The 17,264-nt window shown below is 38.8% G+C and overlaps 1 protein-coding gene across 1 annotated transcript in view; it reads right to left on the reverse strand.

Moving 5' to 3' along the window:
* The window catches only part of Pias1 (protein inhibitor of activated STAT 1), a 117,347-nt gene that overhangs the window by 46,041 nt on the left and 54,042 nt on the right, over positions 1 to 17,264 (reverse strand). The window contains exons 3-4 of the mRNA XM_057766866.1: positions 2,430 to 2,514; positions 2,032 to 2,079 (exon numbers count right to left, since the gene is read on the reverse strand). Of these exons, the coding sequence (XP_057622849.1) occupies positions 2,032 to 2,079; positions 2,430 to 2,514 (133 nt within the window). The remainder of the gene's footprint in view (positions 1 to 2,031; positions 2,080 to 2,429; positions 2,515 to 17,264) is intronic.

A 17,264-nucleotide genomic window follows, 5' to 3' on the forward strand; every position in this document is an offset into this window, starting at 1 on the left:
AACAACAACAACAAAGGGGGTTGAGGAAGCCAAGAGAAGCAAGTCAGTGATCAAGTCAGTGATCAGTGTTCTTCTAGGGCCTCTGTATCAGCTCCTGCCTCCATCCAGGTTCTTGCCTGGTTTGAGTTTCTGCCTTGGATTCCCTCAATAGACTATGACTCATGATATATAGGTCAAATAAATCCTTTCCTCCCCAAGCTGTTTTGGGTCGTGAGGTTTCATAACAGCACCCGTAACTGTAACATAGCTAACATCTAAGAAAGACAATCATCCTTCAAAATGTGAACTGTATTTGTTGAATATGAATATGAAATACTTAGCATAATCACTAGATCTTAAGTCTCACTAGATCACAATCTTTACTTTTGGTCTTGGTAGCCTAGAAGTCAGACACAACAGATGAGGCAGTGGGACTTCTATTCAGTAGACCTGCACTGGGCAGAGGACAGTAAGAAGGAAGAGATAACGAGGATTCAGTGTTGAGCTACTAGTAAATATACACAAAAAGCAATGCGTGAAATAAGTGAAGAACAAACAGCCAAAAATGGTAGCTCACACCTGAAATTCCAGCACTTGGGAGACAGAGGCAGGAGGATTGCTGTAAGTTCTAGGCCATCTTGAGCTACTATGTGAGACTCTACCTCAAAAACAACAATACCCACTATCCAAAATGGGAGAGGGGGCGGGCAGCAATGAGAGATGGCCTAGCAGATAAAGCCTGTAAATCCAAGTTCGATTCCCAGAACTTACATGCTGGAAAGAGTGAAGTGACTCCCTCAAATTGTTCTCTGATCCCCACACGCAAACACACCCAAACACAGCAAACAAATCAACAATACAAGCAAAAGTAAGAATAATATGTAGACACAAGAAGTGCAGAATATTGTAGCAACATGTAATTATTTATGAAGACACTGAATTTTGTCTTTTACTTTGTTCAGTCATTTTCACAGTCTGTTCTGGACACGCAATGACATCTTTGCTAGTGCCTTTTAGAACTAAGTCTTATATTAAGGCTGGTCCTGTTGCTTTAGGGTATAAAAGCTCCTAAATCTTGTCAATCACTTGGTTTTCTCAGCAAGTCTGACCTCACTACTAGAGATTAGGTGAGAAGTGTTTACATGGCTCCATGAAGCTGGGCGGTGTATAGACTGTTGACCTCTTTTCTGTCTTTAATCTGTATGTGACTGTTGTTACCATGTTGTTTACAGGAAAAACAGCCCACTGCTTTGTTCTCTTCTATTTCTTATTGCAATGAGATATGGAGACTCGCCAAGTAAGAAAAGCAAGCAAAATGGGTTTATATAAGGAAGAAAAGGGGGCTGGAGAGCTGGCTCAGTGGTTAAGAACACTGGCTTTTCTTTCAGAGGACCTAGGTTCAATTCCCAGCACCACGTGGCAGCTTACAACTGTCTTTAACTCCAGTTCCAGGGTATCCTACACCCTCACACAGACATACATGCATACAAAACACAAATGCACATGAAATAAAAATAAAGTAAAAAAAAAAAACTAATTAAAAAAAAAAAAGATGTCTTAGATGCTCTAGAGGGAGAAGGGCCCAGAAACAAAGCATGAGAAGGGCTGCAAGCCTGTGTTGGCATGCTTCTGTTCATTCCTGAGAACTTCCACAAAACGACAGGTGAAATAGGATGAAGCAGATTAGAATATCTAGTGAATGTTCATGATATTCTGCAGACTGTGCTGTCTGTCACCTCTTCAGTAGAGAAAGCACATGAACTCACAGAGATCCTGCTGAGCCTTCATCCTAAGTAAGTGCTGGGATTAAAGGCCCGTGTCACAACGACCCAAAAGTTGATGCTTCTTAAGTGTCTTTAAAGATGTCATCAGTTGCATCTTCCCAACCACCCAAGGACCACCACCATGGAAAAGATCCCACATGGGCAGCAGAGCCTCCCACAATGCTTTTTCTTCCTAGGTATCTTGTTGAAAATTGAGGAGACTTAAAAAAAATTAATTTCTAAAGAACATATTTTAAAATTTGAATATATATTATAGTCAACACTGTACCTTAATTGGACCTGTACTGTGAAGTCACATTTGGTCCCAGAAATATCCCTAGAATAGAATGAGAATAGAAATTACTTTAAAATAAATACATGAAGACATGTTACTCCATTCCTAAATACCAGAAATGTCAACAGTGCTTATACTCATGTGTCTGTGTGTGTGTGTGTGTGTGTGTGTGTGTGTGTGTGTGTGTTAGAGAGAGGGGAAGAGGGGAAGAAGGGAAGAGGAGGAGGGAAGAAAGGAGGGAGGGAGGGAGGGAGAGGGGGAGGGAGTGAAGGAGGAAGGGAGGGAGGGAAGGAGGAGGGAGAGGGGGAGGAAAATATGCTGGAGGCCAAACCCATTTACTATGTTGGTCCTGGGCTTATACCAAACTGCAGGTCAGATAGAAGGTGACTTACATGGAGCTGCTGATCTGCTGCACCTGTTGTGGAGTCAAGGCAAATGCAAAACAGGTTTCCCGAAAGCGCTGGCTGTTGTCTGATGCTAAAGAAGAAAAAGAGTTACATTTTAATAAGCTTGAAGTTCATCAGAACAGAAAACAATAGTCAGAACCACATCCTTAATTAACTGGAGTATATCCTAGAGACCAGACAATGAAAGCAGTGAGAATTAACAAATATGCTAGATATAATATATCAGAAAGATACAGAGAGGCCTAATTCCAGATAGCAAATTAGAATTCAAATTCACAGTACACAGCAAACACTAACCAAAAGTTGTCTAATTATATGCGCATTTTTATAACAGCATATTAATTTCATTTAAAATGCAATTATATAACCTCATTTAAATATACAGTTTCTGAAGTAAGAAACAAATATATCTGCTTTGAGATCTGCACAAGTAAAATTGCATTTAGTTTTTGAAGTAAATGAAAACTTGTCTCCTATTAATACTAGACTTGTTTGTTTTGAGATAGGGTCTTGCCACAATGCTATGCAGTCAAGATCAGCATCAAACATAACTCTCCTGTGCCCAGAACCTGAATGCTGTGATTATAGGTGTGCACCACCACACCTAGATACATATTTTGTATAATGTTATATACAGTTTCTCTTATTCTTGGATGAGTTTACTTCTCAAAGAAGGAACAAGGTATAAGAGAAATACAAGAACGAAGAACAAAAAGGATAGGGGTGGGGCAGGCAGCAAGCAGTCAGGTAAGCACTTGTCATTGTAGAACAAGGATTCCCTCCCTAACTATGCTGAGATCAACAACAGATCCACTGGCTTTCCGAGAGACATTCAGGCACACAGAAGAGAATATACATAGTGTCTGGGTGTCGAGCACTGAATGACTATTTGTTGAATAAACAAATAAACTGTAAACATTAAGAAATATCAGGCCTGGGGGTATGGCTCCATTAAGAGGTTTCTGGCTGGCAAACTCCAGTACCACATAGACTGGGTGTGGTGGTACACACCTGTAATCTCAGTACTCAAGAGGATGAAGGTTCAGAAAGCCAAGGTTATTCTCAACTACACATTGAGTTTTAAGGTCATCCTGGGCTATATGAGGTCCTGTCTTTCAGGAGAAAAATTTAAACTGCACTTTTGCAAGGTAATTTTCTACAACTGAAGAATCACTAAGAGTTATTACCATGGAATTCTTGGCTGTGGGCTATTTAAGATTGCAGACAAACTGTTGGCTAATTTCAATCTCTTGCTTAACCAGGTTTGTTCTCTTACAAGCAGCACTTAAACCACGTCAAATGCAGCATGCTTCATCAAAAAATCTGCACAACCACCACTCTAAGAAAAAGCGATGGAAAAGAGCATGGATCTAAAATTACATCTCAGTGCAGAAGCAGCATCTTTTAAAGGCTAGATTTGCATTTCTACTTTATGTGTGGGGAGAGGCTTTTTCTTAAAGAATTATCACCAAGGAATGGTTGCTAACCAGAAAAAGTTATTGCAATTCTAAGTGACAGTTTGGCAATGACCAATAACTAAGGAGCAGTGTGCAGGAAAGCAAATATTGCCCTCTGTCAGCAACCCAAGATACTAGCTTTCTTTCTTAGAGGATCCTGTATGGAGATTTTTTTTGCCCAGCAGGCCTGGCCTAATTTAAATCTTTGGCTCTGCTCTAAAACAGTGCTAAAAAAAATCTCCCAAGAACAAAAATTCGTATTATTCACTAGACAAAAATTTAGATTCATTTTCAAATATATGACTATTGTGAAGTTTCAGATGTGTATAGATTTAGATAAGATGATTGCTAAAACAACGTGGTTGCTTCTTCCATCCTACAATGATTTAAAATCTGCAACGCAATGGATTCTACCCATGGATGCCATAAAGCACTGACCTAATCTCATTATTTAGAACAGCGATTTTTCAAGTATCAGAAAACACGGACACCTTCTCCCTTCCCATCAGCCATTTCTCTTCACATATCCTAGGCTGTGACACTTGATTAAAAGGCCATAATAACTGAACACTCTTTTATAGCATTTATTATTTGTTCAAAAAAATCTGCAGACCCTCTGCACTGACTGGCACAACTGGGTGGGAGGGTCAGACTGCCCTGTGCAAATGAAGTGAAGCAGCCTTCTAAGTTTCATCGCCTTTCTTGCCCTCTTGCCTTGATTCCAGAGAGCAGAACATGAAGCAAAACCACAGCCAGGAACACACAGAGAAGCAAACCTCAGTTGTCAGCCACTGACATCTGTCACTCTATGATACTACAGGTGGGCCATGACCAGAACACCACAATTACTACGGTTACTATCACTGTTTATTATTTGGGACAATCTCTGAACATCTCTGAGTTTACAGGTTAGTGTTTGTGAGCGAGGAAGGTGCTTATTTTCTGTCAATCAAATCAGAGCTGTACAATTTCACAGTTAAAAAAGTATGACCATGGACTGCAGAGATGGTCAGTGGTACAGTGCTTGCAGGACTTGGATTCCCAGAACAAAATGCCAGACATGTTAATATGCTGGTGGCACACATTTGCAAACCCAAGGTTGAGACAGACATTAATGATCCCTGGGGCTTGATGACCAGCCTGTTCAGGTGAACAAGGAAGCTTTAGACTCAGTAGAAGACTTTGCCTCAAAAAACAAGGTAGAGGGGCAACTCTCTCTCCCTGGCCTCCCAACCCCAACAGTTTCATGAATAAAAATACAAGAGGATTAAGTAGTTGTGCTAATATAACAGCCCACAACAGTTTATTCATCTAGTAATTGCCCTTTCTGAGTTGTTGCTAATTTAATGTGTAGTTTTCAGTAACTACTTAGTAGTTTAATTCACATTTAATATTTTTATTTGTTTTTGTTAAACTTTTTATTTTGATAATCTTATTCTGTGCTTACTTATATGATTTCATATGCGAAAATATTAAAGTAAGTCCTTGGAAATTTGCTACAAATATTTCTTAGAGTCTGGTAATGTCCCCCACATCACCACTCCACTTTGGCTCCATTTTTAGATGGTATGAAAGTTAAATCTTGGGGTTGTAGAGATGGCTCAGTGGTTAAGAGCACTGGCTGCTCTTCTAGAGGACCCAGGTTCAATTCCCAGCACCCATATGGCAGTTTACAACTATTAGTAGTTCCAGGGGATCGGACAGCTGTACATAAAACCAAGCTACATATTAAAAAAAAAAAGTCAAATCTGGGACAGAGAGAAGGCTCAGCAGTTGTTAAGTGCTTGCTGAGCAAGTTAATGACATCGATGGATCTCTAGAACCTATGCAAAAGTAAGATGTGGTGGTGCATGTCTGTAGTCCCAGCATTCCTGTGCTAAGATGGAAAGTGGAGCCAGGAGAATCTCCCAGAAGTTCAAAGGTCAGTGAGCCTGGAAAACACATGCAGAGGAAAACAGGAGACGTTCTGCCTCAAACAAAGCAGCAGGTGTGAACTCACATCAGAGATTGTCTACTGACATCTACGAATGATACAACACACATGTGCCCTCATACATGAACATATATACACATATATCATAAACATACAAAAATAAATTAATGAACAAATATTTGAAGTTAAATTTTTATGTAGCTTACTCTATTAAGTATCGTCTTTGTAAATTCTTATACTAAGATTAGTACACAAATACTTTTGTTGTTTCTATATAATTATTTTACATATATGAAACTTATTTTTGTATATGATATTATAAAGTTAAAGTTCTATTACTTCAAACTGCTTATAGTTGTTTGTTAAATAATTCAGACTTTCAAGCTAGACATGGTGATACATGCCTTCAATCCCAGCATTTGGGAGGCAGAAGCAGGCAGATATCTTTTAATTCAGTTTCTGCTGGTCTACAACAAAGTTCCAGAACAGCTAGGGCAATGTAAGGAGAAAATGCCTCAAAAAAACAAAAGAAAAGGAAAATGTGATTTCTTCTAAGTCTGTATGTTTGTTTGATCCTATATTAGATCCTTACACCCAAGCTATTTTTTTTAAAAAGAGATTTTTCCACTGACCACTTTTGGGGAGGGTCTTAAGATAAGATTTACTCTGCATCCAAACTTGTGATCCTCCTGACAACCTCCCCAGTGCTGGGGTTTCAGGCAGTAATGTCCATGCCCAGCTTCCACTGTTCTTTTACCTTAGTACTCGAATACTACTTTTAATTTCTATAGCTGATTATGATTTAGCATTTTGTCATTAGGTTTCTGCATATCCATCCCCCCACTCACTCAATTAAGGCTCAAATACAGGCATCTAGATGAATTTCCAACTATTAGGGTATTTTGGGTTGTGGTGTGTGTATCCATGTGGAAGACAGAAGTCAGTTGGATATCTTCCTCCATTTGCTCTCCACCTCTATTCTTTTGGGACAGGATCTCTCACAGAACCTAAAGTTCACCAGTACAGCTAGGCTGGTTGGCCAGAGAGAAATCCTGGGATCCATGCCCGGCTGCTGTGTTACAGGTAGGCACAGCCACTCCTGGCTTATTTCTGTAAACACCGGTCTCAAGCTTGCAGACTCTTACCCACTGAGCCATCTGTTGAATCCTACTATTATCATTTTTTCAAAGAGACTCCAACTGTGAAGACTACACTGGCCTTGAACTTACAAGATCTGCCTGCCATTACCTCCTGAGTGCTGGGATTAAAGAGAGTGTCACCATACCTGGCCACTACTATGACTTTTAAAACCTAATTATATTTCAAGTAGAACTACTATAAACTTACAGCTTACTTTAAGAGTATTCTATATTAACCTCCTTAATCTTTTTGTCCTGGAATATTATACTTGTTATCCACTGATTTATAGTCTCAAGGCTTTATATCCACCATACAGCTGTACAGTTCACAAAATACCCGTTTTATACAGAGTATCTACTTATATGAGACATCTGAATAAGCATACATATAAAAGAATATAAGGAAAATAATGAAGGTAATCACTATATATTGCTATGGGAGTGAGCCTCAAAATATATCATTAGAGGCTGAGAGACGGCACTGTAGTTGAGAGCACTTTGTTCTTGCAAAGAACGAGTGTTCAGTGTGCACACAGTGGCTCACAACCATTCATAACCCCAGTTCCAGGGTAGCTAATGTCCTCTTCTGACTTCTAAGAGCACCAGGCACAAATATGGTGCACATACACGCAGGTAGAACACTCACACACATAAAAAGTTTAAATATCATTCAAGTATATATGAGAAACCAAGACATGAGGTAAAGAAAAATGCAATCCACTGCCTTTGGTGTAAGAGAAGAAATAAGAAAATACAAAGGGTGCTGAGAGTGGTGGCACATGCCTTTGGTACCAACACTCAGGAGACAAAGGCAGAAGGGTTTGGTGGAGCTATATGCCAGCCAGGGCTGCCCAGTGAGATCCTGCCTCACATACAGAAAAGGCAGTATATAAAGGGCTGAATATGGCAATGCACCCCTGTAATGCCAGCACTTAGAGGCAGAGGTATGAGAATTCTCCAAGTTTAAGGTCAGCCTGGTTTACATATCAAGTTCTAGGCCAGTTGGAGATACAAGATGAGATGCTGTTTCAAACAAAACGAAACAAGCAAAACCTCCACAAAACTGTATGTGTGTGTGTGTGTGTGTGTGTGTGTGTGTGTATATATATATATATATATATATATATATATATATACATACCCATGTGTATACATACACAGACGCATAAATACTGGCTTTTTAAAAAGAAAAATAAGAAAGATAAGCTTTAAATTAATTAAAAATGATTATATAGGGCCAGTAAGATGGCTTAGTGGGTAAAGGTGTTTGTTTTTCTCGGTTTTTCGAAACAGGGTTTCTCTGTAGCTTTGGAGACTGTCCTGGAACTAGCTCTTGTAGACCAGGCTGGCCTCAAACTCAGAGATCCACCTCCCGAGTGCTGGGATTAAAGGCGTGTGCCACCACTGCTTGGCTGGTAAAGGTATTTGTTAATCAAGTCTAGTGACCTGAGTTCAAACCCTTGAACCCATATAAGAGTAGAATGAAATTACCAAATCCACAAAGTAGTCTCCTAATCTCCATACCCACATTATGGCACAAAAACCCAATTACAAGTAATTATATTTTTTAAATTAAAAAAAAATGTAAAGGTTACCTATGAGATAGGAGAATATGGAATAAGGAGAAAAGAGACTCTGAAGTGAATTCTTGTTTATTCTGCCTCCTCCCCACCACCCCCTCCCCTCCCTCGTCATCCCGAAGAGCAATCAGGGTTCCCTGCCCTGTGGGAAGTCCAAGGACCACCAACCTCCATCCCGGTCTAGTAAGGTGAGCATCCAAACTGCCTAGGCTCCCACAAAGCCAGTACGTGCAGTAGGATCAAAAACCCATTGCCATTGTTCTTGAGTTCTCAGTAGTCCTCATTGTCCGCTATGTTCAGCGAGTCCGGCTTTATCCCATGCTTTTTCAGACCCAGGCCAGCTGGCCTTGGTGAGTTCCCGATAGAACATCCCCATTGACTCAGTGTGTGGGTGCACCCCTCGTGTGAATTCTTGACTTAATTTGATCTCACTTTCACTGTTGTTCAAGTTCATCATTACTCAATGGTAAAGTATATTTTTTTACTCACTGAGACATGGCCCCAGCTCCCACTGGGAGCTGAAAGTTCCATGTTAAGCTGGCTGATCCATATGCCTGTCTCCCCAGCACTGGGTGACAGTTGTATGAATCACCACTTCTAGCTCTTTGACATGGGTGCCAAACTCAAGACTATATTCTTTTACAGCAAGCATTTTACTGGATGAGCCATATCCTAAGCCATAATCAATTAATATCAAGTCACAGCTGGACAAGAGTGAGAAGGTCCAGTGTGCTACTCCACAGTTGGACAATTATAAAGTAACTCCTGCACATTTTAAAAAGCAGGAATAAAATACTTTTAACGTTTTCATTATAAAAAAGTAATAATTGAGAAAACAGACATGCTTAACTGATTTAAACATTACACAACATATAAACATCACATTCTACTTTTTTTTTGTAAATATCTTCTTGTTCATTTAAAAAATAAAATCATGGCCAGGTGGTGGTGGTGCACACCTTTAATCTCAACACTTGGGAGGCAGAGGCAGGCAGATCTCTGTGAGTTCGAGAATAGCCTGGTCTACAAGAGCTAGTTCCAGGACAGGCTCCAAAGTTACAGAGAAACCCTGTCTTGAAAAATAACAACAAAAAAATCATGGGACTGGAGAGACAGCTCAGTGGTTAAGAGTATAACTATTTTTCATTTCCAGCATCCACATGGAAGCTGACAGCAGTCTCTAACTCCAATTCCAGAGGATCCAATGACCTCTTTTGGTCTTTGGGGGAACTGTAAATATGTGGTACACAGATACAATATGCAGGCAAAAAGCAAAAAATACCCATTCACGTAAAATAAAAATGAATGACTCTTAAAAAGAAATTGGGGGCTGGAAAGATTGCCCAGAGGTTAGTAAGTACTGGCTGTCTTCCAGAGAGTCTGAGTTCAATTCCCAGTACTCACATGGTGATTCACATCCACCTGTAACTCCAGCTTCCATGGATACCAGGCATGTGTGTAGTACACAGATATAAATACACACAAAACATCCAGATACATAGAATAAAAATAAATAAATCTGTTTTTCAGAAAAGAACTGTATTGTTAGACAACTTAGCTGTCATGCAAAAGTACATAAAATATACTTACAATCTAGAGACTTACGACACTAGGAGGTGTAATGTGGCCAGACCATCATTGTATTATTTATCCCTGACCAAAACATCTTTATTCAACACATAACTAGATAAATTTTTACTTAACAAAATTTGGCTGAAGTCTGCTTATATCTTTACTAATTATTTTTGGTAAAACACATGGATATCGTACAAACACCAGTCAACATTGTTTTCTTCAATTAAGCACAGTGCTGGTTAAATTGTATCTAATTTACTTTATTAATCAACTCACTGAAGACATAAATTATCCAAAATTCATTTTATAAATACTGTTTTCATAAATATTATAGAATATAGATGGGGGGTACTGCTCATGCAAGTTTGAGTTTCTAAGCAAATTGGTTCCTCCAGTTTAGCCTTTTCTCCATTATTTAGCATGGAGGACACGACTCAGAGTGTTCTAGGCAACTGTTTACTTTAAAGGCAACTTTTAGTTTCAACCACATTCTATTTCCTAAGTTTTCTAGAACAGATAGATACATTATATATGCCAAAACATAAGGAGAAGAAAATAAGATTAAATAGCAGCTTTGATTTTATTATAAAGAAACCTGTTTTGGGGAATTACAGGACTATGTAAGAATTTTGTATTTTAAACTTCTCTGAGATTTAAAAATGTAAAAGTTTCTAGGCTTTTCAAAACTAATAGATTCCTCCCAAGAATGAAAATGCAGGGACTAGAGGACAGTTCAGCAGTGAAGAGCATTTACTGCCGCTGCAGAGGACCCAAGTTCAGTTCCCAGCACCCACATGGTGACTCACAACCATCTCTGACTCCAGTTCCAGGAATGCAACACCCTCTTTTGATTTCTTTAAGCACAAGGCATATGCACACATACATATACAGGCAGAGAGATAGAGACAGATTGGATTTCTCTAGTTAGCTCTTTCAATGACAAACAGAATGAAAGAAAACCAGTATGGATACTACTACGTGTGAGCAGCGACTTTTACATTCAAAAAGAAAAAGAATAATCAAATTATTCCATTTCAAAGACTGTCACTGATATGGCATTCAAAATTAAGTTGCTAGAATTTAGTTTTCTATCAAACAACAAAAATTATAAAATTAACTGTAAAGGAAACAGGATTATAAAATGCTCTGGAGCTACCCTGAAAGCCATTTTCATTTGCCTCCCTAGCAGCAGTGTGGTCCCTCTAGGACGGCATCTCACTAGAGTGTAGGTAAATCCTGCATCACCCATTCAGTTACACAGTATACCCTAACAGAGTAGGGTATGGAGAGTAGAGATAGGCAATGTAATCATACCTCTCTTCTTACAAATCATTCTTCTAGCCCCCAAAGCTCTTGGGGGCTATTCTACTGTAGCAATTTTGCCTGAGTGCCAGATTCAGTGAACGGGGAGGGGTCTGCCTAGTTAGTGAAGCTAAATGAAGCCAGCTACACACCAACCAGCCATCTGCCCCTTTGGTTCTTCTCTGAACTGCTTTCTAGTAGCTTGTCAGATGTATGAGCTCATCCTTTAACATGTGCCTCCATTTACAGTTCCCTCCATGGATATATTACTTCTTTCTATTTAGGTAGAGAAAGTTATTAGGAGCCAGACAGTGGTGGCACGTGCCATTAATTCCAGGAAACAGAGGCAGGCAGAACTCTGTGAGTTCGACAATGGCCTGGTCTATAAGAGCTGGATCCAGGACAGGCTACAGAGAAACCGTTTCAAAAAAAAAAAAAAAAAAAAAAAAAAAGCCAATAAAAAGAAAAGTTATTAAGAAACACAAACATAGGACTGGAGAGATGGCTGAGTGGTTAAGAACATTTGCTGTTTTCCCAGAGAACCCAAGTTTGGTTCCCAGCACCCTTATCAATCAACTCACAAAAATGTCTGTGATTCCAGCTCCAGGGTATCTGAGGATTTGACTCCTCTGCCCCACCCCTTAGAGCACCTGCACTCACACGTACATACCCACATTCAGAAACATACAGGTACACATAATTAAAAATAATAAAGGTAAAAAAGTAAAAAAAAGAAATACTGGGTGCAAACAAGCAGTGGTAAAGCAGTGGATGACAGCACTCTGGTGAATGGAAAAGCCAACTTCTAGGAACAATATCAATTAAGAAATGAGATGGAAAGCAGGGGTAGACACAATTTTAAGAAACCATGTGTTCAACAAATTACATTCATAATGAATGAAAAGAAAGTGCCGGCAGAACACATCACTGTGATATCACTTAGACACATGACAGCAGGAGAGTCTTAAAAGTGGCCAGAAGAAAAAAGGCAAAGGAGAGATGGTGGGTCAGCAAGTCAACAGGAGTGTTCTCGTGGACTGCAGAAGTTCAGGCCTCTAAACCAGAATGGGCAGGGGTGAGCATTTAAAGTATAAATACGTAAGCAAACAAGCAAAAACAAAATAACAAAAACTATCAGCTGGGATTTCTTAGCTCAGTTAAAAAACTACAAAAACAAATCCGAAGCATATATAAGAATTCATTTCAAATATAAAAAAACAAATAAAAAGTTAAGATGAATGTATTGCCACATGCTTAAAAGTCTGGCCCTCGGTAGGGAGCAGGAGGATTACAAATTCAAGGCCATTCTGAGTTATGTAGTAGGACCCTAGCCAAAAGCAACCAATTAAAAAGTGCATACTTCTTTTAAAAAAAAAAAACCTACTGGAAATCTTTGTCAGGTCATAGGCACAACACAGACACAATGGAATGTAAATTACACATACTGAGCTCAATCTGACTGCAAAAATACTATGAAATTGTCACTATACCAACGGACAGCTGTAGCCGCAACAAAAGCACTTTCTGAATACATTCTGATGTCTAGATTTAGCATGTTGTATAATACTCAGCATTTTCCATTCTAAACAAAAAGCTGGAAAGACATATACATCAATGGAAGTGAACAAAAACAAAACAAAAAACAAAAAACAAACAAACAAACAAACAGAAATACACCTAGTTTCTGACAACATGCCAAGGCTGCTTCCTAAGGGAAGAGGTCTCTTCAACAATGGGTGGGGGGGTGACTGGACATTCACTGACAAAAGAATGGAGCTGGATCTTCAGTTTACATTGTCTATAAAAATTAATTCAAAATAAGTAGAAAACTAAATTTAAGAGTTAAAGCAAAAAACTTAGAAGAAAACACAGAAATTAATTAATCCTCTTAATTTTGAACTTGACAAGATGAAACAAAACATAACACAAAAACTAAGGCAAAAGAAAAATAAAGTGAAATTCAATAAAAAAAAAAGCCTACCCTTTCATATCATATGTCAAGCAAAGGGATAAAGACAAGTCACAGAATAAGTGAGACTATTTGTAAACACATACCAGATAAGTGTGGACACCCAGCACATGTAACATCCTACAGCTGGACACAACAGCCTACACTACCACATTCCTCAACAGGCTGAGGTGGAGGAACAGAAAGTCAAGGTCAGTCTGGGCTCCACAACAAGTCTTGGTCACAGAAAACTAAACCAACAAAATCAACAAACCCCTATAAAAAGACAACCCAATAGAAGGAACTATGGAGCCAGCTTGTCATGCAAAGATAAGGACCTGAGTTTGATTTCCGGAGCCTATGTTTATTTAAAAAAAAAAAAAGTGTATAATTCTACTTGTAGGAGATGCCTAAATTAGTCAGATCCTTAGAGACACAAAGTAGATTAGGCGCTACTAAGGTCTAGTGGGGGAGAAAAGAATATGGAATGAACTACTTACTAAGGTTACTGTTTGAGGAGATCTACTATTGTGCCACATTTGCTAATATCACTGAACTGTACTTAAGTACAGTTTATAAGTACTTAAAATGGCAAAATCAAAGTCAGCATTTAAGAGGCAGGAGAACCACTAATAAACTAGACTTCATAAAGATCAAGAATTTGTGTTCTTGGAAGAATCTGTTAAGAGAATAAAAAGAGAAGTCACAGCATGGAAGGATATATTTTACAAATCAATTGAAGTACTTTTACCCAGAATGCACACAGAAGGTCACTAACTAAAAAAGGCTATCTAAAAAAAAAGTCACTGAGCAAAAGATCTAAAGAGACATTTCAGCAAGGACATGGGTAGCTAAAAATCCACTAAAAGATGCTCAACAGTCTTAGCTGAGAAAATACAAACCAAAATCATTGAGCTAGTACTACATGTCTATTAGAATGTTTAAAATGACAAAGATAACAATAGTGGCTGGCACTAAAATGGCTCAGTGACTAAAGGCACTTGTCACCAAAGTAACGACCTGGGCATGTGACATGTATGCATGAAAATATCACAGCGAAGCCCATTATTTAACTTTCTATTTATCTCTATAGTTAACTAATCATTCATGCATAAATGTGCCAGTCTATAACAGCATGTGCAGAAGCCAGACTATAACAGGTTTAGGTAATGAATGGTTTATTAGTCATTGATTTTAATATACAAATAGGAGATCTTTGTGGTCCTAAATAATATAGGAAATTAAACTCTGAGGTTTGAAGTTCAATCGCCATTGTGGTTTGAGTAACTGTTATCAATTCTGAAGGTTCTTAAAGTACTACAATGCACAGTAGTTTGAAACTTTGCTAAGACAGGAGTTTAAATACTGGCTATTTGAGATAGAGGACAAGTGTCCCTCAGTTAGGGCAACAGTCACTCAGCATGATCTGAAATGTTAGAAACTTGCTCTTAGCTCTCAAGCGCAAACAGAAATCATGTAAATTCCCACAGCATCTTCTGTGACATTGTGGGTAAAGATGAACCATTCTGGCTGCGTGCATCTGTAGGGACTGACAATGTTTGTGAGGAGCATTTATGACACTAAGGGGAGATGACTTTTAAATACTCTACCTTTGCAAGTAAAAGCTGACAAAGTCCCATCTCTAGGAAAGACAAACACAGCCTAGATATACACAGAGAGAGGGTTTTAGAAAGTTCATCTTTTAAATTTTTTGCAAATTATTCCACAGAGATGAACTAAATCAAAAAGAAAGAGGAACCACATTGTGTACACAAACTCAGAATACAGGAAGGCAAATCCTAGGCACATAAAAGCAAGGCTATGAGGCCAGATACAGAAACACAGAGCTCAGTTAATGGCGGTACTTTCACTATTCTACTTTACAACAGAAAGAAAATCTAAAAGCAGTCATCTTTCAGTTACAGAATACTTCTTGTTGTCTTGGGGGAAGTGAAACTAAAACACCTATCTCTAAATGTCAACCTCTTGGTCTTTAGTGAACTCTGGTTACAGTCCCAAATTTGTTAACTAAGTAATATTCTAAAACATAACTGTAATGATATAGTTTCATCAGGCTTTCAACTGTCTTTAAAACTAAAATTACAGGCTGGGTGTAGTGGTGCACAACTATAATTTTCAGTCAGGAGACTGAATCAAGAGAATTTATCAAATGGTCATGGTCTGCACGTGCTAGGATTAAACAGCAAGAATATCTCTAAAAACAGCAGTGGAAGGTGACAGGAAAGTGTTTCCTCCAACAGAAGACAGATACTGACTCACTATCAAATTTCCATTGCTCCGACCAACTGCTTCTTGGCCTCAACTCATTATGTAGTAGAAGACCCTGAACTTCTGGTCCTCCTACCTTTACCTCCTGTTATTAAGGGTGTATAACACCCTGGTTTCTGCAGTCCTGGTATTGAACTGAGGGCTTCATGTAAGCCGGTCAAGTACTCTTAACTGGGTCACACTCCCAGTACTACTTTTTATCTTTAAAATGACAATTTTCTAGAAACAATATTTAATGACATGAGAACAGAGCCATAATATATCACATGAGGGCTAGGAAGATTGTTCATCTATTACAAGCATTGGCTGCTCTTGCAGAGGACCTGGGTTAGGTTACCAGCACCCACATGGAGGCTCACAACTACCTGAAACTCCAGTTCCAAGGAATCTGACACCCTCTTCTGACCTCCACAGGCATGCACATAGTGCACAGACATACATATAGGCAAAATAGTCATACACACAAAATAACCAGTATAAATAAAAGTTAAATTATTGGGTTTAAAAAATTAAGTGAAAAAGGGCCCAAAACATCCAATATAAATTGTAAGCAAATATAAAGTATTGCATTGAAAGATCAAAGCAAACACCAAAATCATATTTCTTTGCAATTTCTATTTTAAACTTCATGTTGAATATGATTGCACCTATGATTCTATATGCCTAAGGCAAAACGGATGTATTACTCTTTGTGTATATTAGTAAAGTTTTGGCATCCTACTGCTAACATCATGAAGTGTCAAAAGTATTTGATAATAAAACCAGTTCAATTCTTGGGGAGCACGAAAGTTCCCTATTTCTCCCTCTCTCACAGAACTCATTAATAAAACAGGCTGTGCCTGCACCATGTGACACCACTAGACTGATGCTGTACACAAGGAAGCAGCTTCACTCACACATGCCCTCACTGCAGGTCCCTGTCAACACACCTCAGCTAGCTTACATTTTTCATCATTTTCCCTTCAGAGCACAATTCTTCCTGCTCTATTTATTTTCTCTGACGTTATTTCTCAGATTAGCCCCAAGAGTTAGTAGCTGGCCTTCAAAAGGATGCACTGAATGGACTCTACAGACTTCTGAGGCAGCTCTGGAGCAAAAACATACGAGAAGATTTTTACCTGGCCCATGAACTCTCTTCACAGCTGGCTATCAAGCTGAACCAGGCAGCTAGGAACCAAGCTTAAAGAATATATTTTAAAGAAAGCAGAAAAAGGAAATAAACTGCAACTGAGTGTTCATTCTCACTCTTTTAAAGAAGGTATTTTTTTGTTGTTAATACAAGCCATGGAAAAGCAAAGAACACAGTGGTGGTAGCAAGTCAGCATGCAGGAGGAATACGAGATCAATTCAAGGTTATCTTCAGTGACAGGAAATTTGAGTAATCCTCAGCTACTACATTGGACCCTGTCTCAAAATAAACAAATTTCTCCAAGGTTGGTGGGATGACTCACAGGTAAAAATACTTGTAGCCTGAGTTCCGCCAACTTCAGAAGGCTGTCTTCTGACCTCCACACATACTCAGTGACACACCTGCACTCCCATATACATCACATACAAATAATAAAATTATAAAACTCAAGGTATGTACATGTGTAAA

The sequence above is a fragment of the Chionomys nivalis genome, chromosome 4 (assembly GCF_950005125.1).
Source record: "Chionomys nivalis chromosome 4, mChiNiv1.1, whole genome shotgun sequence".
NCBI classification, from domain to species: Eukaryota; Metazoa; Chordata; class Mammalia; order Rodentia; family Cricetidae; genus Chionomys; species Chionomys nivalis.